The 22086-nt window shown below is 43.4% G+C and overlaps 1 protein-coding gene across 1 annotated transcript; it reads right to left on the bottom strand.

Annotated features, from left to right (window-relative positions):
• Positions 1–152: 152 nt before the first annotated feature.
• HAS2 (hyaluronan synthase 2) lies at positions 153–20309 on the bottom strand. Its single transcript, XM_009682808.2, has 4 exons — positions 19702–20309; positions 10078–10704; positions 5308–5409; positions 153–3125 (listed from the first exon to the last, which is right to left on the bottom strand). Exons 2-4 carry the CDS (start codon positions 10702–10704, stop codon positions 2196–2198), a joined length of 1659 nt encoding a protein of 552 aa, XP_009681103.1. The 5' UTR covers positions 19702–20309; the 3' UTR covers positions 153–2195.
• Between the last annotated feature and the right edge of the window lie 1777 nt (positions 20310–22086).

The following is a 22086-nucleotide window of genomic DNA, read 5'->3' on the forward strand; positions in this document are numbered from 1 at the left end:
TCCCGCTAGGCACGCTCTTCCCAGGTGCTGTGCTACGCATTACCAAATTTCTACTTGGAAATCTGGCAGGTAACAGTCTAATAGTATCGCTCAAGCTCTGCGTTTTTATGGCTTCAGAGCAGAAGTGCTGACCAGAAACAACGTGAATTAGTCATAATCTTATCAAAAATATTTTATTTATGAAAGTAACAATTATACTATACAACCTATACTGGAAGTACATTGAATAATTGCTAGAATAAATACAGGCAATTAATTCAATCTTTTTTATAGAATGAGAGGATTTATTTGACATTTGAATGTTAACCCAAGCTTTAACTTACATCATAAATAGTTAAAAGGCATAGTCAAGTTTTTTTTTTAATTTTTGCTGTTTCTTTTGCTTGTTTTTAATACTGTCCTATTTTGTAACCAACACGAGTCAACTCTCCAGTCATTAACATAATATTAGTATGACTTTCAAGCAACCATGTACCTCAAGATAATCAGACAAATAAGGTAGTGTGTGTGCAGTTCACTCTACAGCAGAATCTATTCATGTCTGCGTAAAAAAGAGAAGCTGAAAATGCTTCTAAGTTCTTTAAGCATCATATGCTGATTTCTGCTTTACCACAGTGCTTTTAATACCAGAATCTAAAAAGGGCATATATCTGTATGCAGCTGGCTTTCTGTTGCTCTTTACTTGTATATTAGGGCTCAATGCCACATTCCTTTGGCTGGTGAAAGGCTGTAAGAATTTAGTCCTGAATATTGTTTCTCAAAACCATAGTCCAAAGTAAATGTCTTTGATGGTTAGGCACCAAGGAAGTGATGGATTTGCTATCACTTGAAGTTTTCGGATAGAAATTGACTTCTTTTCTGGTAGATATGCCTTAGTCAAACATAAATTATTGGGCTCAGTACAGGGGTTTGGATTATACTGAACGTCAGAGAAGCTGATGTTTATTTTGACTGTAAACTCTCTGAAGTGCAATGTAGAAGTTTTACAGTAAGACATCCCCATTGTGAAGGTTTTGACATTTTTTCCTTCCATGTATTTGTTGAAACTCAAAAATCTGAACTATCTGCTTGGTACTGACAGATTATGAGCAACCGCAGCCATCAGTGAAGTCAAAAATAGTTTCAGGTGTCCAATGTTTCTCCACAACAGAAACTTTTGACTCATCGAGTCCCACGTAAAATCAGTGGAAGCTTTGCTATAAACTCCAGTGGCATCAAGGCCTGACTTCCTGCATGGCTATTACACATGGCAGGGATGGTATGCTCTTAGCAGAGAAGCAAGGTTCCCTTTTACAATGTTATCCAAACAAAACAAACCCCAGATTGCACATATCTACCCCTTTGGCCTTTTTGTATGCACAAATATGCTTATATCCAAAAACTGGCAATGTTGGGCCTTTCCTAATAAATGTCTTCAAAGAGCACGTTTAAATATTTTTTCACAGAAATAACCGTTCATCAGTTGTAAAAATGCAGAGCAATATTTTATTCTTCCTGTTGTGAACAATATCGAATCAGCATAGATTTTTAGGGAACAAATATGATTTTTTTCCAAACTTATTTAAAAAGGATAAAGAACAACATGTTAGGGAGGCAGCTTTTTGGCAGATAAGTAAAATATAAAATATGTGATTTAAAAAAAAAATTGACTTAAAAATACACACATACAAATAATACAATAATATAAAAATACAGCTCAGCCAATAGCCTCTTAAATTTTACCTTTGGCATTACATTTGGCAGCCTAACACAAAAGACCCTTCCTATAAACAGAACTATAAAAAAAAAGAGAAGTCCATAAATTAGGTTGCAAGGGGTTGTAAGATCCTTTGCTTGATTCTCCAAACTCCTTTCCTTCCTGTCCACACACATAAGCATGACCAGTGAGGTATATAGAACATAACACTGTCAGGCATATGCACAACTAAAAAGTGCATAAACAAAGAAGTCCTCCCATTTTCTTGCGAACAGGTCGAATCTGTGTGGTTTGCTTTTTTCCCCCCTTGGAAAAAAAATCATTTTTTATTGTTTGTGTTTTCTTACTTTGGCAGGATGAAAATGAACCCAGAGGAATATAAATGTCCTATTCCCAGCAGCAATGATCCATTTCCCTTGGCAACATTCATTTGATGCCACAAATACTATAAGGTTGTTGGGTTGCTTTAAAACGCTCTGGGTAACTTCCCGCAGAAACATCATACATCTAGCACCATATCATAGTGTTGCTCTTTCTTCCGCCTGCCACATTTGGTGATAAGAACGAAGTACAAAGTCAAAAGCATAACCCAGTAACATGCATAGAGTATTGTGCCAATGATGAGAACCGTCTGTTTCGACTCAGAAAATGGCTTTTTTGATTCCTTGTAGATAGTGAAAATTACGCCACCTAGGAGGATTGTAAACCAAACGGAGACTGGAATCAGTCCTATAAAATTGACTACAATGGTTTTTCTTCCTGACGTGCCCCACCCTGCTTTGTTTATTGTGGCAATTGCAAACATCTTTGCTGGCAGTAAACTTGACATGTACAACACTGAGTAGAGTGACATGAAAACCATGACAATGTTCCCCCTAAGGAAGCTGGCAAAGGAAGACTTTATCAGGCCAACTAACTGAACGGTCAACAAGAAAAGGAGGATGTTCCAGATTTTCCCCCTGTAGAAGAGCTGAATGACTGTGGCGATAAGGAAGAAAGGAAAGAATCCAGTGATTACAGCTTCATAAGTCATCCACAAATGATGCTTGTGGAACCACATTGCATTATAAAGCCACTCTCTAAAGTACGATTTACTCCAGCGGGTCTGCTGATTCAGCCACCTGAGATATTCTATCGGTGTTTCGGTAAGGCACTTGGATCTAGCTGTGTACTTTGTTGCATAGCCCAGACTTAGCACTCGGTTAGTTAGATGCCTGTCGTCTCCAAAGCTGCACTGGGAGCCCATAAATTCTTGATTGTACCAATCTTCCACAAATTCATGGAGTAACGAGTTTCTGTACATTCCCAGAGGCCCGCTGATGCATTGTACACAGCCAAAATAGGACTGACAGGCTCTTTCTATGTTAAATGCCATCCAGTATCTCACGCTGCTCAGAAAGGAGATCCAGGAATCATATTTGTTCAAAATCTGAAAACACAAAAAGTTTTCATTTTAAATGAGCTCTTGAGAAAGCAAATACACACATTGGATGAACAAGGAATTTGAAAAGGATCGAGTACCATTAACCAAAATGTAAGGAGAACCTTGCTCCTGTGTACAACCCAGGAGAAATCCAGGCATCACCTCTACAGCTGAGGACACTGATAGGAAGGACAAGGTTAAGTCTTAGATGAGTCTGTTGCATCAAAATACTGTTCTCTTTTTCTCTCAACCTTTCCTCTTCTCCATCAAGAAGCTTCTTGGTGCTTGGACTCATTCTTCCTTTCTCGTCATTCCCAGTTAAGAATCTGAAGGCTCAGCCTCTCCTGAGAGGAGATGATGGGATCCCACAGGCAGCCTCCTGCTTCTGTGCCCCTCTTGGGCTCAGACTGGAGCGGCTCTGGGACTGAGCTTCTTGCACCTCTCCTAAAGCTGTGCTGAAGCATGAGGGAGGCTGAATGCATGATCTCTAGCCTACATTTTCAGTATCCATAAGGCTTGCCCTAGAACTTTGACCTCAGATTGATTAGACAAGAAACAGTCTGATCTGATTTGTCTATGAAAGATTAGTCTGTTATATTGCCCCTAGATATACTGTGATATAAGGTAGTAGGTGTGGGCCAAGTATCCATAGCTATGACTGTATCTAGCTGTCCGCACCCCCATGGAGGGTCATGCTTCTGCCCCCGTGAAGGGCTCAATCTTTTCTATATATCCCAAAGCTTACCAAAAGCTCAGACCTACAAAGACATAGTCTAAGAGAATGAACGCTAAATGGAGATAAGAGAGTGTGCTGGTTTCCAAGTCACCATCTTCACTGCCACATTCTCAGCGTAAACCTATGCTGGAGGATGCAGCAAGGAAATGTGTAACAAGGTGGCTGCACCAGCCCTGCGCAAGGTGCCAAGTATCTTCTCAGTGTGGGGAACTGCAGGGAAATCTGTGGCCTTTTAGGACTGCAAAAAAATTTTTCTGCGACTAGGAAAAACATATGATCTTTCACTCCGAAGACCCTAATTTATGTCATGTCAACGTGTTGGAAGCCCAAGGACCCATTTGTCTCTGCTTCAATTAATTTCAAAATGTTTTAGAAGCACCAGGACTTACGGAGAGACTCAAGCCTAGTTCAAGTTTATTATTTGTTGTACAGTAGAAAGTCAACCGGGAAAGAGAAAGCAGAGAGCCTTCACTCTGCCTACATTCCTCCCAGAGCACACATTTCCTTCCCATCTTTCTGTGCAGGTGCTTATGAACTGTTCTCCTTCATAGCTGGACATGTACTGTCTCCCTCCATTTGTACACACATGTGTAGGTTAAGTGTGATGCCTGGTTTGTGGTCAGCCCAGACCTGCAAAGATATTCAGGCTTCTGTGGGAAACTCAATTTCTAGAGTTAAGAGCCACATGTCTGAAATACTTTTGACTACTAGGGCCTTCACTAGCAAATGCTTGCACATATAGATGGCCCTTTTTCCTCCATCTCACATAAAAGCCCTACTGACTACAGGGGACAAATCCCAAAGCCAGATGAAATGTTCGTATGCATTTCTCTTCATAAGTTGCAGCAGAAGCAATTGTCTCAAAAAGAACGAACAGCCTTTTGCTGCAGCTGTCAGCCAAACTCTGCAATGCTAGAAATCCTAATAAAAGTGAAGCTGGTCTGACTTGGGGGCTTTCCATTGTCCTGGCTGGCAGAAATGCAATCTAACAATACATAGACTGTATGGTGCACTGGATTTAAAAAGATTTTTATTCGTAAAAATCTTGGCTGCTAATAGTGACATAATTAAAGTGCTTGGGGTGCTGGACTTGGCTTTGGGACACCTATTCCCAAAGCAGTTCCTTGCTGCCCTACAAATTGTCTTTGGTAGCGTGGGCAGTTATACCCAGAGTCTCAAAGATGCCACAAAGTCCCGACAATCCCAGTGCCTCACTTTTCTCATAAACTGGGGAGACTCATGCTTGTCTGCTTTCTATGGGTGTCCATACCATGCAGTGCTCACATCCAATAATAAGGGATTTTAATCAACAGATAGAAATGGTAAGGTCTCAGAAGAACCTCTATAATGGCAGCCCAGCGTATTCAACTCCTTTAATTCCAAGCACGGACAAGGATTGCAGCACAGTTACTGCTGAAACTGCTCTGTTAATCTGAAATTCATTGTACTCACCTGCACATCACCTCCCACTCCTCCAACCATTGGATCTTCTTCTAAAACCTTTACCATCTCCACTGATGAGGCTGGATCAAGCATTGTATCTGAATCACAGACCTACAAGTAAGACAAAACAAGGAGAAAAGGGATTAAGCAGTACACTAGGAAAGAAAATGAAAATCTGTGAGTGACCGTAGAGACCCAGTATGCACATGCTCCTGAACGCAGCTGAATCCCTCTGTGGAATCTGCATCGATACTTCTGGCAGAGGTCATTTGTATCCAGCAACAAGGAGTGGTGCTGAACGAAAGAGAGTGCTTGTCAGGGCTGCACACATAAACAGTCCTCCCTTTTCTGTATTAGCTGTATTTGTTCTATTGACACACTGAGCTGGCTTCTTTGAATAAGAGACGTGCTCTCAAAGATGGGGCACTGAGAAGCCACCGCAGAGCAAGACAATGTTTGTGGGTGTGTTGCAGATTCCTGCTGAGCCCAGACACAGGGTTTCCCTGTGTCGGCTGCGTGGTTGTAGCACCCTGGTCAAATGTTTCCCAATGCCATAAGCAGGAAGGAAAGAGGAGTTAAATTCCAGGCGCTTGTTAAAAAAAGAAAAAGTCAGCTAGGAGACTGGGAGGAAACCTAATAGTTCTTGCACTCACAAGAAGGCTTTAGCAATTTCTATAAAATATGTATTTTAGATTCCAGAACAAACTCCTTTTTAATTTTAGTTGCATGGTGTGTTATTAGTAGTGCAGGGATTTGACATTTGATATATAGAAATTATTTGGTATTTTCTTCTAGCATTCTTCTACAAAATATGAAAGTAAAGCCAGAAGGAGCAAGTCTCTTAAGTGCAGTGTTTCATGAGACCAGTGCAGAAATAGATGACACACACAAGGCATTGCAACCATACAAACACTCCTAGTCAACTAAATACTGTGTACATTAGGTGTTTGTTTTCCCTCGGAGAGTAGGAGGAGGGCTCAGACAGGCTAGCCAGTCTCCAAGGCAGTTAACATTGCTTTAATTTGCTCTGAGGCTAATGACATGGGCTGCAGCCTGCTTAAAACAATCGAGTGTCTCCCTGTTGCAGCTGCTCTGGAAAACAGTGCTCCAATAGCCTCTGAACTCATTTCTCAGACGCCCAGAAAGTCTAGCAAAGGAATCTGCCCCAGAAACACCCCTTTAACTGGCTGGACCCTGCCTTGTAAATTCTCATACTGTTTCCATTCTATCCACACTCGGCATTCCTGTGATTTCAGATGGGGACGGCAGTGGCGAAAGTCAGTAGTTCTCAATGAATAGCCTATTAAGTCAGATTCAGATGAGGCTTCTGATCAGGAATCCTAATTCTAGTGTCCTTTCGGCCAACCTTTGAATTCACTCTAAGCCCCCTTGCTCCAGGGGAGCTGAAGGATTCATTTCTGATTTGTGAAGGGGGAGAAGAGCTTTTAGGGGCACAAAGAAGCCCACAGACTCTGTTATGTGCCAGATTCAAGTGGAGACGTTACTTGGGATAATCAGGCTGCATAGCTTGGGATGTAGCTGAATATCTGCCAAAATGCTTCCTTTCCAAGCACTGGAGGAGGGTGAAAGGAGGAAGCTGATGAAAGCTCTCATATTTCTGTCAGGAGAAAAGCCACAAGTATCTCCAGCTCCTGCTAACTTCAAGCATCCAGCTCCTCTCCTTAAAGGCCTCTAGCTCAGGAAGAACGCTTGTAACCTGGCCAGCATGTTCTTCCAGCTATGGCAGAAAGCTGTCATCAGTGACAGCACTCAGTAATAAAAAGTGAGCAAAGTAAGTCTGCTGAAGAGAAGAAAGAATGCCCTATATGTCTGTCTGGGCCTTCCTGGACATGTCTTGGAGTGCTTCACACAGCAGCTCTGCAATTTGCTGAGTACCATGGCCTCGGGTAGAGAGCACTGATGTGATATACCTCACCATTTCCTCTGTCTGTGAGCAATCAGCTGAGATTAGTCCAGTCCCCAGCTCTTTAGCATTCCCTTCAGCTCCTCCGTAACTTCACGCAGCAAAGCAACTGCTATCCTGTCAGACGTGTCTATCTACAGCAGAAAAACCTGCCGGTGAGCAACACTGCTAATATGACATGAGGAATCCTGAACACATCGGATTTATTTACAAATTACCAGCATATGTCCCGGGCATGGCAGCACAGTGGACGTGTCTGGGCTTCTGGTGCAAACCTGAGAAGCTGTCACTTTCCATCTAGATTAGGTTTTTCCAGGTGAAAAGAGGACATGTCCAGAGGAAGGCAGACACATTGGAGTCCTAATAAAACACACCAAAGTCTGCACAGTCAGGGCTGGCCCAGCACCACCCCGTAGCCAATTTGCCATCTTTCCACATAAGGGCTGAGTGACCTAGAGTTTAGTGCCCAGGGTCATAGAGTTTTCTGCATTAAGCTGGGACGAATTAAACCCTGAATTCTGCTGTTTCATCTAGCTCTGCACTGACTATAAGGAGAGCCCAGGGTAACTTCCTCAGCTGTGAGTCTGCACGTTTGGTGGGATGAATACTGTCCCTAGGGTCTTTGCAGCCAAGCACAGCAGGCTATTTTTACCCAGCTATCACTCAAGATCTTGATAGCAGTAGAGGACAGACTAATGCCAAAGACGTTTGACACAATGAGTGCTGATCATCAGAATATGCTCTGTCAGTTTAACTGCACTAACTGATCACTTGCACCCTCTTAACCTCCTCCAAGAGGGAGGTAAAGCCTTCACAGTAGTTTCAGTTATTTAACAAGACTCTTCTAATGAGCAACATCTCATTTATCTACATTGACTTGACTGCTTATGATTTTCTATCCATAACCCTTAGGCATGTTTTAAGAACTCTGAGGTGAACAGTTTCAGGAGTTGGCAATCGTGCTGACTGGTCCATTTTTTCAAGTGCTTGATCATCAACAAAGATTGTTCAGCCCTTAAAAAGTAAGGCCAATTTTAAGTAATTTGCTCTAGGTCTGACCAAAGAATCATTTGGAAAATCTTGACTTTCATTCATTCATACAACTGAACAATGTCTTATCTGTGTTGCATCGTCACTGTAATCGCTGTATAGTAACCAGGACCACCACGTTGCTGCATTTATAATAGAGATGTGACTGTAGCTGTGACTTTGATATCAACCATTAGTGCAGCATTTGGTGGCTGCCTTACAGTAGCATTACAGTTCCTGAAACGTTCATTAGGACTTTCGAGTCAGGTCAGGAGTGTTAATTGACTGAAAAAAACAGAAATATCTCTTCCATTTTCTCCGTTTAGGGTATGCCTGTTTAAATACAAACACTTTTTCCAGCTTTCTTGAGCTAAACTAAGGGAAGAAAACTGTAATGAATCAGTTTCCCTGCCTTCTCTGTCTGCAATTTGATACTCCTGTGCAAAGTGACTAGAAAACTATGCTAATGCAGAACAATAGCATTTTTATACCCATCATAGAACCTCACAACACAAAACCAAAGTGAAGACAATGGAGAACTTAAGCCCATTATTTTCAGAGAATAAATCAGTTTGAATTTTGGAAGCGGCAGAGGACGAGTTTTAAATCTTTGCCTTACTCCTGAAGGTCTGATAACAGACCAGTTCCCAGCAGCTCTTCAGTTTCTGTTTGTTTTGTCTTAGGAGAGCTTGCGGCTCTGAGACCAGCCATCTGCCATGCTATCCATGCTGTGCACACATAGGCCTGCACAACAGTGGGCACTAGCTTGAGACGTCTACAGTTGAGCCACACCACCTCCCGGGGCCCAGAGAGAGCACTTTGCAAGTAGCTGCCGCCCCACAAGAGGAGAGTGCTAAAGGTGGAGCAGAGGGAAGAAGTCTGAGGTCAGGAGAAGGTAGGCAGGTCGAGGCTGAGTAATTAGGAAGCTCATCTCATATTCTGAGGGATCAGTCAAACGAGCCTTGCTGGTCTTGATCGACAGCTCATTATTCTCAGTGTCCAGACAAAGGCCCTGATCCTACAAGCCTTCCTCTGAGCAAGTCCTCTTCTATTTCCTGAAGTCAACAGGACTATTTTCAGGAGCAAGGAGTGCTTCCAGGTGTAAGGCAAAAACATAGAAAATCTTTCATGGGATCCAAGGCAGCTGGAAAGAAATGAGTCTCTGCTGCTTTGGAGCCAGGGAGAGAGGACCCAGCCTAACTCATTCTTAAGTGAATAGTGTCATAGGGCTTTAAAGGCCAAGTCGTGGTGAGTGAGGTAATGCAGCTAGCTGTAAGTGATGAAGCAAAAGCTCCTTCAGGCTTTAGCTGAAGAAATCTTTCTTTCAAAGCTGCACATTGACCCTTTTATGGAACAGTCCACACAGCCTTCGAAGACTTTAAAATATGACTATCTTTTTTACAGACTCCATCTCTGCTCTGAGATAGCCACCAAATACTTTACTGCCTGCTTGCATGTAGGGCTGCTAACATCTTCATAAAACAAAAAGTTACCTCAAATCTTGACTTATATGACTAGAGAAAGGGTCTTCAGGAGGCCATGGCCTTGTTTGAAGCAAAACCATTTTGATACGGGAGCAGTGCTGAAGTATTTCAGATTTCTCCAGTAGCTGGTGCACAGATTTAACATATTCACAGATAGGCCGACCATTTTAAAAGGTAGCAAAATATACTTTTAACGGTCAAGCTGTTTCCAAACAGACTGAAAGGAGCACTGTGTTCATTAAGGGACTAGGATGGGCTCTAACATGCCGCACAAAATATACAAAAGCTGCTTTCTCTCAAAGTGTGTTTGAATTGGCACTGACCTGGCACTTTAATACCTACCTGTACATAATCCACGCTTCTCCCCAGTGCTTTGAATGCTGTGTACATTACTTCTCTTTTTCCACCCCATTTCTGCATGATGCAAACACTTTTGTTGGATAGGACCAGCTGAGATACATGTTGCATGCTCTCTCTGTGAGACTCGTCTGTCTCACCTGGACCTTTGTCATGGAAGTTATTCCTCCAGACATAAGTGGCAGATTTGTCCCTACCCATGATTTCTGTAAAAATGTCCATCATGTAAACGTCGTCTTCCGAGTTCCCATCAATGACCATAACAACTTTAATTCCAGGGTAGGTCAATCTTTTCACAGAAAGTAAACATTTTCTTAAGTAGTCAGGATCCTCTTGATAGGCAGCAATACAAAGGGCAACTGTTTTGTTCAGCTTGATTGGAGTTTCTAGTGATCGCTTCATTTTCCTGTGCTCTAGGAAGGCAAACAGGCTTTGGATGATGAGATGTGATGCCAGGATAGCACCATAGAGTCCAAAGGAGAAATAGTAATTGTCCGTTTGGATAAACTGGTAGCCAACGATGTAAGCAGCGGTGATCCCAAGCAGGAGGGACACCCCGAAGAGCGTGGTTCCAAGTATTCTCAGGATACATATAAACCTCTCACAATACATCTGCAACAGAACCAGGGACACAATTAGCACAACGACCCTTTCCTGCCACAAGGCGCCCCTGCCACAAGGCGCACGGCTACAGCACGGTGCTTGGTGTCAAGAAATACAGGCTGTCCTCCTGGCTGGGGCATGGACTTACTGCATCACCTTCATCAACCTATGTCTTCTTCTCTTTGCGGTATTTCTACTGTGTAAAGTAAGACTCAAATATACCTTAATGTACGGGGGGTACTTATTACTAATTGTAACGTCCTCCTAGAAGGTGCTATCTGTGTCAGGATCTTATTTTGGAGGCCTGGGCTTGCTGAATGAGACATGTTGTTATATGACCCGGGGTGGGGGTTGGAGAAGGGGCCTTTGGGCCACTACTCGCTTCATATGGTCACAGGCAGCAGGAACAGCTGAATGCCTGGGCAGCCTCCCCCTCCCCCATCCATGTCACTTCTGCATCCAGCCCTGAATCATTTCTGTCACTTAGTTATGTTTGCAAAAATATTGGAAAGACATTCTTAAAGCAGATGTCTGAATGTATTTATAATTTGTTAAACAGATGTCTGACTATATTTATAATTTGTATTTATATAATCAGACATCTGCTTTAAAAGGTCTTCTCAATACCATTGCAAAAATGTATTATTCATGCATTTGTATATATAGATATATGCATGTGTGAGCATGTATGTGCACGGCTAAAGCTTGACTGAGATTAAGTCTGTGGCAAAAGTACGCATTAATTTAACAAAGCCAAGGCTTCACCCTGGACTCGCAAATTCATTAGAATACCCATTGATTCTGACACCTTTTACACGCTTAGATTATCTGCCTTTAAAATCTTCTAACCTAAACTCTAGGTTATGGAAGAGCTAGCTGGGATGAAGGGTGCTCTGATATTCTTGAAACAAATGATGGATACACATGTAGGCTGGCAGGCACGCAGAATTCAGTTACTTTTTTTTGGCAATCACATTAACCAATTTCACGCAATGGCTTTCTCATAACTACAGAAAGTTAACTGCAACGTTTTAAGTCAAGTGATGTATTTTACATTAGGAACATAAAGTGGGTAATGTCTCCTTAAGGCTAACCCATCAAGCACTTGATCTTAAGTCAAAGACTCTGAAGCACACGCTTGAATATGTTGCTGAATTAGGGCCTCTCTTAGAGTAATGGACATATTATTAGTGTTTTGTTATTACTATTCATATTTTCCCTGCTGCTGTCATCTTGCTTGTCTGCTGACAATGTTTGTTTCACCATCTGTTGGCCAAAGCTGAAGTTGGAACACCAATTCCTTACATCATATATGCCTTTAACTCTTTCTTGTGAAATACTCAAAAAAAAAAAAAAAAAGAATTAACAAGCTCCAGCAGTATAACTCTCAGCAAGTACATTTCTATATGAAAAGTTATAGGCTTGGGAAAAGAAAAAAAAATTATCAACACAGAATCAATTACGGAATGAAAATAAACCAGGCGATCATAAAGTGTGAGGTTATGAAGACTATGTTTTTCCACTAGCTACTCAGGGCCTTAAATTTCAAGACAGGAGGAAGCCTCTTAAAAGTATACTTGGAGACACTGTTAAAGAAATCAGACTCTATATCTAGGACTTCCTTGAATACTTGCGGCTGGGCTCCAACAGGTGCTGTAATCACCCAGCAACAAAAGGGATGTTCCCTGTTCTGGCCTGTCTGAGTTTTTCACAATGGGAGTCATAGAGAAGCCTAATAAAAGATAGCTTTTACATACCACAGTTATAGGTGAATTGGAACTCAGTGCCCAAAATAGACTAGCTTTAGAAAACAGATTAAGTAATGGATCACCTCCAGATTGCCTTGAAGTCGAACAGCCTGGGTGCTTATTAATCCCTCAAGTAAGCAAAAGGTCACAAACATAAAGCTAAATGTTTCATTAATGGTGCGGTTGTACTATGCTTTCTCATTTTGGATCCACTACTTTTCTTCTGTTGCCAGAAACACAAAATTCCTATTAGTGAGTAAAGTCTGCCTGCATTCAGAATTACACCACTGAAATCAATGGACTACTTGTATGGGTAGAGCTCACAGGATTTAGATTAAGATTTGGAGCATTCACATTTGACTAACTATATACTGTACCAGGTTTCTTTTTATATTAATTTGCTATTGCTTTTTCTCTTCCTATGAAGAGCTTCCTCACAAAAAGAAAAAAAGAGAAGTGAATTCTCTGATCTTGTCATTACAGCACAGCTTCCTGCCCTCCACAAAATGAGTCTTCTAAGATCAAGAAATGGATTCCTGGTCCTAATAAAACAGCATCTTTTTCTATCCTTTAACTGTCAACGCTGGGAAAATAAACTGTGTTTTAATCTAAATTCCTGACTTTCATCAAAGCGACTTTCCCCTTTCAACTGAAGGTTTTATGCGTAGTCTTTTAACTGACTGAATCTCAGGCAAAGTCTGGAAAAAGTTGCTCAATATTCTCCACTTTAGCATGTGAGCTATTGAGGAGTTGCCCAGCAGAACTGATTTTTATCAGCTTGAAAGTGCCCAAACAATGAGAAAGAAGCCAAAAACTCTCCACCCTTCTCCAGCAATAAAGCCAAAAAAATAAAGGGAAATGACGCTTGCACAAGTCTGGGGCCAAAAAAGAAGTGCTGAGTCAAATAATAGCAGTGAGGATAGGGAACAGCAGATTTTAAGACCAGACAATGCTGTTATGAGTATCTAGTCTGGCCTAATATAGCAAAGTGTAACATGATAGTCACACACTAATCCAAATTTTCGTGAACCTGTCACCTAAAGCTAGAATCAAGTATTATCAGAGAACCAGTGTACAGACCTGTGTTACAGCAGCATAAGCCTAAAATCATGCCATGCTGAGTCAAGATGTAAGGGGCAAATCCTTGGTGAAGGACAAGCAACCATGTTAAATTTTGCAACCACGGTTGTTTTTCAGTCATTTCCTTGCTAATCACCCTTTTGAAGTGCTAGCAAAATTCCCTTCAGCAAAACGTAAGTCCTTATATTCAAAGTTACCATCACTACAGCCCTATTGAACAGCTGACTGATTGGCGCGCGGGAACTGTAGACGTGTCATATTGTGATCTTTATGTCCCCCAGGTTCCTGGAGCTTGCCCCAGTTTTTAGGTGTTTTGTTTATGTCTCAGCATAATGGATCTGCAGCCCTTTAAGGGAATTAACTTTGTCCTGGGCAATAGGCACTGCAACACTTAAAAAAAATAAAATAAAATAAAAAATTGAACAGCACTGCACAGACTAGGGATCAAGTGTTCTAGACAGGGAAGACCAGCAGCAGCTCCTGTCCCATTTCTCTGGATCAGCAAAACCAGTTCCAGAGTATTTCTGTATACACAATAAACTGCTGCATTGCTGAAAGAGGTCTTGGAGTGAGGAGAGGAACAGAGATCCTCACCTGCTGAAAAGGTTACCTGTGGTGGTTACAGCATATCTCACTCTGTTTGTGAAACCACATTTGGATCTTGTACTTTCTGGGTAGGTTTTTAACCAGTTCTATAAAACAGGAGGATGAGGATGGTACCCGCAATGTTCTTCCCTTTTTTTTAGAGTGCACATACATCATTTAGCTCCGAAAGAAGTCAGAAGGTCCACCACTCTGCATCAGTCCTGAAGCAGATTTCGAAGGGGAAATAAGACTGAGGATTGAAGTGGTAAAGAATTAGCTTCAGATAGCTGCACATCACATACTGCCCTGCTCACGGCACTGCCTTTGTCAAACTCTTTTTGGAGGTGCCCATGTCCCCCACGTATGGCACAGGAAGCCTAGGACAGAACTGCTAATTCTTCTGTGCAGTTTGGGCACCTCAGTCCTTTACAGGTACCCTCATCTGATCCTACAGCCCTGAAGTCAGTATGACTTTAGCACTGACTCCAGCAAACAGGGTCAGAGTTTATACACACAAGATGAGTGTCTGTGGAGAGTTTTGATAGTCTACTACCGAGTGATTTATTGTCATGATCTTGGAGCTGTTTATTTCCTTGGATGGATTTGGTTAGTGCTAACCAGCCCACCTAGCAGAAATGCAATGTGAAGGCAATATGCTGAATCCTGATGTTATGTAGGCTGTCTTGCTTTAGTGACACACATTTTGATCACCAAGCAGTCCCCAGTATGTAGTGTGTGCCTTGAAGCAACTGCAGAGGTGCAGAGGAAGGGGAAATAAAAGTGTGGGTCTCTTCCTGGAGGCTTCTGTGGAAGATAATGGCCAAAAATAGACACCAGCACATATGTTACACTAGAGTCCACCTAGTGAACCGTTTGGCACTGTGTCCCATTAGGCGTCCTGATAAAGCTACACAGAGAGTAGGGCTTTTCTGTTACACTTGTGATGAAGGACATCTTACTCTGTATTAGTACTAACAACTGGTAGAGCTAAAAGTTGAAATCTTGTGACATTATTTTCATTAAAAGTTCAGGTTAGCAAAGAGTTGACTGATATCTGCATTGTGTATATAGTGACTAGAGCGTAAACTCCAACAACTGAAGATATTCCTCCTTTCTCAGGCTGAATAATGTCTTGGACTACAAATCAGAAGAATATATCAAAATATGTTTGAGTTCTCCCTGTTTTGGGAAATATTTAGTCTAGTTTTTAACTTCAGTCATGGTACCTAGATCTAACTTTAATAAGGCCTAAACATTTGATTGAAGTTCAGCAGGTTTTCAAGTCCTGATTTGAACTGGGTCTTTACTCAGCAAAGAACACCGCTGACTTCCATGGCAAAGTACCACTTTTCCCTTCCCTCCAGAATTAGATAGCACAATCTGGCCGTATGGTTATCAGCCAGCTTTCACGCATCTCTGAGACTAATAGGAGCTGGAGATAGTTAACATCTCTAAGAAGTCAGCATACAAAGAGAACAAGGATTTGATTTGTTACCAATACATCAAGGGAATAATAAACAGAAGATGGGAAAATGTATATCCAGAAAACATAATCTGTATTGGTGTCTGAACATGGCAACATTATCTGCAATCTGTTCATTTATTCTGCTCCAGTGGTTCTGTAGCTCCTCAGAGGACTAAGGAAAGCAATCAGGATGTCGCCTGGATCTGCTAATGCAGGTCTTGGAACTGGTGACTAATGAGAGGTCAAACTGAAGTTAGGTTTGCTCACAACACATGGGATGCAGCTCACTACAGCATCTGTTTAAGAAGTGCCTTATGTGTAACGCTCAAACTCACTGTTATGTAGTACTTCTGGTTATTTTTTCCGCAAGAAGATTAAAAAGCAAGAGAAGGAGACAGGAAGTTCATGCATAAAAAGTAACAACTTGGAAGGTTGTTTGAAAGAATTATCACTTATTAATTCCAAAGATCTAAACACATTCTAAAAAACCTTATACTGCAAAAGCCAATATTTATCTGTTAAACAACAGCAAAGGTTTGATCTCAAAGGTACTTATGTTATCTCCTTCACCTCTTAAGGGTTCAAAAGAGCTCTGCCATGCTCTAGATATCTAGGGCTACGGCCACGTGAGCAAATAGTACAATACCATAGAAACACATCTGTAAAAAGGAACAACTGGTGCTGAGGACCTGACTTCCATTCTGAACACTTTTTCAGGATTCGCTCTGAGCTAAGTTTAGTCAGACATCATGGACTGAATACCCATTAGCGCCTGAAAAGCGCTAGGTGTCCTCCAGGAGCACGTCTTGTATTTAGTTTCATTCAAGAGAAATCCAGTTTGTGTGCCCAGTGACGGCTTTGCAATACAAATCAGAGCATGGTGAGTAGGGACAATTGAAGCATTTGCTTCAATAGCACACTCCTGATTCAAGCTAAAATGATAATGTAAACCAACCCAAAAGCAAAGAGATCCGGGCATCAGCCTTTCTGAAAATCTGTGCTACAAATAGACCTGCTGGGCACTGAAAACTTTTGGCACTGTCTCAGTTTTTCATGCCTCTATGGGAGCTAATATCTTAAAAGTCTACCAGTCATCGTCCTCCTGACCTCAGTAACTGAGGCTTTGGATTCAGCAAAGCATGTAAGCATGTCATTAAAGGTAAGTGTGCACTTAAGTTGAAGAGGGAAATCAGTGGGTAATTTATCTTGCAGTTCTGTAGTGCAGGCTTAAGAAATTAAACTTTCTTTACAAAACAGTTATTTCTGAAGTGGTCATGATAAAAAATGTATGCATACACGTGACAAATTTATTATACAGATTAATCTTCCTCATGAAAGTTGACAAATGGGTCATTGCTTAACTGCTGCATTTCTTATATTTGGGAGCCTGGAGAGAATGAACCAAGACTCAGACAATTTGGGTTTTGTTCCTAGTGTTGCCATTAACCTGCTGGGTGATCTTAGTGAAGCGAAATCACCTCTCCCTGCCTTAGCTTTCTCACCTGTAAAAGGGGGAATCATCATCGTATGAGAAGCTCTTGCAGGTCTATGAAACTCTCCATAAGGCCTGGGTTACTGTTATCTGTAATGTTATTTTTTCAGGTGTCATATAGAACCCACCAGTTCTCCTGTTGCATATAACTGTTTTTTTCTCAAAAAACAGACCACATCCTAGTCTCCTTGCCTATAGGAGCCTTCATCTGAAGGTAGAATCAGCAGGGGTTTGTATATAATAATTATGCAACTCTTACTCAACAGTATTGCTGAGATCAGTGGAGCTGGATGTGTTTTCCCCAATATAAAAGAGGACACATGTAGGCATATGTGTATAAAGTTATTGAGAACCACTTTGCACACAACCGAAGGAAAAATATCAGTTTTCATAAACCTTAAAAAAATTCTTACTTGTGAGAATAGTGTTGGCTTCAGTAGATCAGTTGCTTGAATGACATGGACATGTTTGAGTGTATATGTGTGGGTGGGTGAGTGTGTGTGCATGTGCACAGATTGATACATACTCTATATAGCCTTATACACCTACACTGTACATATACACAAACAGCATCTGAGAGTCAGAAAATTTCATTCAATATTTTGGTAGATTAGCCTCATTTTGGCAGCAAAATAAATCATTCATCTTTGAAGTACAAATGATTTTAGGTACACATTTATTACAAGAATAAAATAGCTGTCCAAATTCCCTCTTCTAGTCTACAGCCTGCAGAGAGGAAACGGAAAAGTTACGTTACATCTGTACATCTTTACTATAGAGGAGTTACCGTATCTGGTGCTTTTGGCTATTTATCACTTCCAGATTTTTGCATGCCATTGATCTTCTGGAAAGGGCTCACATAAGACTAAAATTAACTCTGGGGTTAGGTTTAAAAGAAAGAACAGGAGAACATAGCATTAATAATGATGGCAAACTATACCTACATTTACAGACTTTGATCAGCAAACCAAGAATCACCTGTCTGCTCAGTGTACATTTTCCCCTAAACTCTTACAGGTTTGAGTAAGCAATGTGGAATGTATTCCACAACTGCCAGTTTGATTTATCTCTAATGTAGACAGTCACATACTAGTTGTCATATTAACCAAAAGTCAAAAAAATAGAACAAATACTATGAGAAATAAAATCAAAAGGTAGATCATATTTGTACATAGGCATTTTGGATCAAGGCTAATAAAAAAATCTGGTAGAGAAATATTTTCTGGCTGCTGGTTATGAAGTCCCTACTCCAGCAAATAAGTATTTTTTTGATTTTCACTGCTCATTACCTTGTACTTAGTTTATACCTTGCTTGGCTTAGGCAGGCAATGCCGCTACATAGAATGGAAGAGTAACGCGCCGCATTATGCCACTAATCTGGAGTAGTAATAAAACGAGCCAAATAATAGGTTTGCTCCCACGCGATAAATATGACTGGCTGAGTTAGCTGCTAGCGCAACGAGCACGGAACTCCCTTGAAACCCCAAGAGCTGTTCTTTCTTCCGCGGAAACGCTGCCCCAGGCCCCAAGGGCTGGGCACAACCCGGCGGCGGGCGTCGCGGCCGTGCTGGGCCGGCTCGGGGCGAGGGCACGGGGCGACCGCCCCTCCCGGCCCCCTCGACGGTCGGGGCCGCCCGGCGCCGCGCGCGCGCGCTCCTCGGGGGAACCCCCAGCCCGGCGGCCGCAGCCAATGGCGGAGGGGCGGCGCTGCGTCACAAGAGGAAAGGGGCGGGGCGCCGGGGGAGTTCCCCCGCGCTGCCACGTGGGTGGGGCGCCGGGGCACCCCCCCAGCTGCGCCCTCCCCGCGGTGTGCGGGGCTCCCACCTCCCCCCCCCCCGCCAGCCCCGTCGGAAAGGGCGTGGGGGGGGGGGGACGGGCGCGGCCGAGCGGCGGCGCCGCGCGCTTCCCCGCGACCCCCGGCGGGGCCGCCCCAGCGGGGCTGCGGGAAGCCCGGGGCGCTCCCGCCTCTCGCGCTGCCGGCGACAAATGCTGGGTCTATAGCAGCCAGGTGCTAAAAGTGGGGTGCAAGCCTGCAGCAAACCCCCCCCCCCGGGCCGCCGCGCCCCCTCCGCTCCGCCGCCGGACACCTCCCGCCACGCTGACCATTCTGCCGAGACACCGCCACCGCCGTGGCGTCTTGCCCCGCCCCGAGGCGGGGCTCGAACCCGCGGCGCCCCGGCCGCCCCCTCCCTTCGACGCCGGCAGCCGCCTCCCGCCGCTGCTCCTGTCACGGCCCCCCCGCCCCCGAGCCCCGGCGCCAAGCCGGGACGATGAGGGAGAAGCCAACCTGGGCCGGGAGCCGCGCTCACCTCACCCGCAGGGTTTCAGGAACGGCTTCCTAACCTGCTGCCCCATTTTTATTCATTTTTTATTTATTTTCTCGATTGTAGAGATCAGCAACATGCTAGGCAGATCACACGAAAAGGGGGGGGGGTGCAGCTGAAAACCTCATTTATGCTCGCTGCAGCCCCATTTATTGCTGAAGTAGGTGCAGGGTAAAGAGGGCAAGATCATCCCCCTCTAACCCTACTCTTATGTGAGGAATCTCTTTCAGCTTCCCTCCCTCGAGGAGCGGGGATCTGAGGAGAGGGTCTTCTGCTCCTGAGACGACAGGAATTTAATCATAAATCACCCACCTTGTTTGTCCTTCTGTCCTTTGGTCATAGAGGGGCTTCAGCCAGCTGTGTGGTCTCACGTACCGTTGCTCCCGCTGAACAGTTTCCAAGTTTGAGGTAAAAGATCAAATCGCACTTTTCAGAGACTTACTGAGACGCTCAGAAATAAAAAATGATAAAAAATGAAAATTAAAAAATTAAGGCGATTCAGTCCTACTCATTTTTCTCCACGTGTTTTCCCTATTTCCATTTATTTTTCTCTCACTGCTTCGCTTTCTAGATCAAAGTTGCAGAGTTTTTTTTTTTTTCAAAATAATAATAATAATAATAAAAAAGTTAGAAGTAATAAATTATGTGTTAGTTTCTCATTGTCGAAGCTGAAGATCTTATTTCAAACCCGGCAAGGCAGGAGCCTGGAGAAGTTGCAAGGCAGCGTCTGAAAGTTTGAGACATACAGCATCAGATAAAGTCTCTTTGGTGATGCCTTGCTAACCAGGCAATGAGGTTTCTCAGCAGCAGCAGCAGCAGCAGCAGCAGCAAACGGGTAATATTTTACAGACTTCTTTTTTTTTTTCTTGTCTGCTGCTGCTGTGCTGCCTCCTCCCACGTTATAGGGTCTTTTAAAACGAGAGTTGAGTTGTTTTAAGAGGCGGGAGGAGAGCAGAAGAAGGGGAGGGAACTCCTGTAAGGAGGGGAAAAAAAAAAAACCCTGCCCATTGAAATGAGCTCAGCCAAGGACCAATTCAGCGGCATGAATTTAATTAGCTAAGCTGCAAATTTTGCAAGGAAACGCAATATACCTATGTTGCCACCACCTGATTTCCTCTTCGTGCCCCAAAGTTAGGGGGAAAACCCCACTTTCCCCTCTCCCTTGCTCCTTGCATCTGCCGGCCTGGGCTATGGGACTTTTCCCTCCCATAGCCACTATTCAGCTGGGACAGTTTTTGCTGCTGCTGGTTTTTATTAATAAGGGAATTGCCTCTATGAATGGATGAGCTTTGCAGTTTCCAATGCTGCTTTACCCATTCACTCTCGGAAACATTTTCTGCAATAAATACCCAAGCAAGCTCCCACTGGCGTTAATACCTATGCCAGCCGCGTTAAAACAAGCCCGGAAACACATTAGATGATAATTTAAGAACTGGAAATTTGCTTTCTAGTTTTGCTCCAGAAATTCTCACTCTGTTCTGTATTGATGTTTAAAAGTTACCTCGGGACAGCCAGGGGCACCTGGAGTTGACGTTACACCCACCGGTGGCTTTGGGGGTTTACCAAACCTTTAAATCTTATGGATGGACTCGTTCTCTTTGTAGCTCTTTTCCACCTCAGATGTGGCTCTCCCCACTTTTCGAGCCTAAGTTTCTACTTGAAATGATTCAAAAAAGGCACTAGGTGGCACTGTTGAAGTAAGAGGAGCAAAGAGGATCCTGGAAAGACCCAGAGCTGCCAAGATGCTGTCGAAGCGGGGCGGTGCGGGCAGAGCCTCTTCGTGCTTGTGTCCAGCCCTGCCCCTTGCAGGGCCCTTCTGAGCCGAGGGGGCGCTTGACCTTCTAATCCTCCCCCCACACACACACACTATTTCCTCAAGGCCCACCGAGGTGGCTGCTTGAAGGCATCGAGCCCCCGAGTGGGACCACTTCTGTATGCAGTTGTGAAACGCGGCCGTGACTCCTCGCTGAGCTGTCGCCCGGCTGTTACTTTCTGGCGTGGGAAAAATGGTCGGCGCTCTTGTGCGCTCGTCATGCCGATGAAATGGTTTAAAGCCGGTAGTTACCTAGACAGAGAATTGTTTGAGTACGTTGGAGAAGTGGTCAGTTTTTCGGGTGTGCTCAGTTGCTGTGAAAGGAAAGGGTGGCTCCTGGTGTGGGAAGGAGGTGGAGGGGGGACTGCAAATGTGGCTTTAGAATGTAAGTAAAAGTGAAGCTCTTTGAGAAATCTGATGTGCCTCGAATGACAAATCTGGCTCTAGTTTAGGCCAGAGTGTCACGACTGTTTTAACCTGGCAGTGCCAGGAAAAGCAGCTATCTTGCCCTCCTCCTGTTTCAGGTGCCTCATTCCTACCTCTGCACAGTCTCTTTCCCTGAGTGTTAAGCTAAGTTAGGTCTCCACTAACTTAGCTGAAAAATAGTCATTTGAGGAGAGAAAGAAGCAAAAAAGCAAGAACAAATAACTCGGGCAGGGAGGAGGTGGGACAGCTGCTTTTGGCAGCAGTTTGGTTTATGATGGTGTAAAGTGTCCTTGAAAGTACAGCATGGCTTAGCAAGCATCAAGTGTAGCAGAGTGTGCTTTCAGGTTTTCCCCTCTAGGTACCATTGTTCCTGTGGTCCGTCTACCCCGAAATGATCAAAGTATCTCATCTGACAAGGGGAAGCTTGTGTTGTCTGCTCCAAGCACAGTCAGAAGGCA

This window comes from Struthio camelus, chromosome 2, assembly GCF_040807025.1.
Source record: "Struthio camelus isolate bStrCam1 chromosome 2, bStrCam1.hap1, whole genome shotgun sequence".
NCBI classification, from domain to species: domain Eukaryota; kingdom Metazoa; phylum Chordata; class Aves; order Struthioniformes; family Struthionidae; genus Struthio; species Struthio camelus.

What these genes read in the sequence shown, in the direction of transcription:
- HAS2 (XM_009682808.2), bottom strand. Translation starts at nt 10,704, where the DNA reads ATGTATTGTGAGAGGTTTATATGTATCCTGAGAATACTTGGAACCACG. An exon ending in GAAGCGTGGATTATGTACAG is followed by an intron (nt 5,410 to 10,077) that starts GTAGGTATTAAA and finishes TCTTACTTGTAG; the next exon opens with GTCTGTGATTCAGATACAAT. An exon ending in GAGTGGGAGGTGATGTGCAG is followed by an intron (nt 3,126 to 5,307) that starts GTGAGTACAATG and finishes TTGTGTTTTCAG; the next exon opens with ATTTTGAACAAATATGATTC.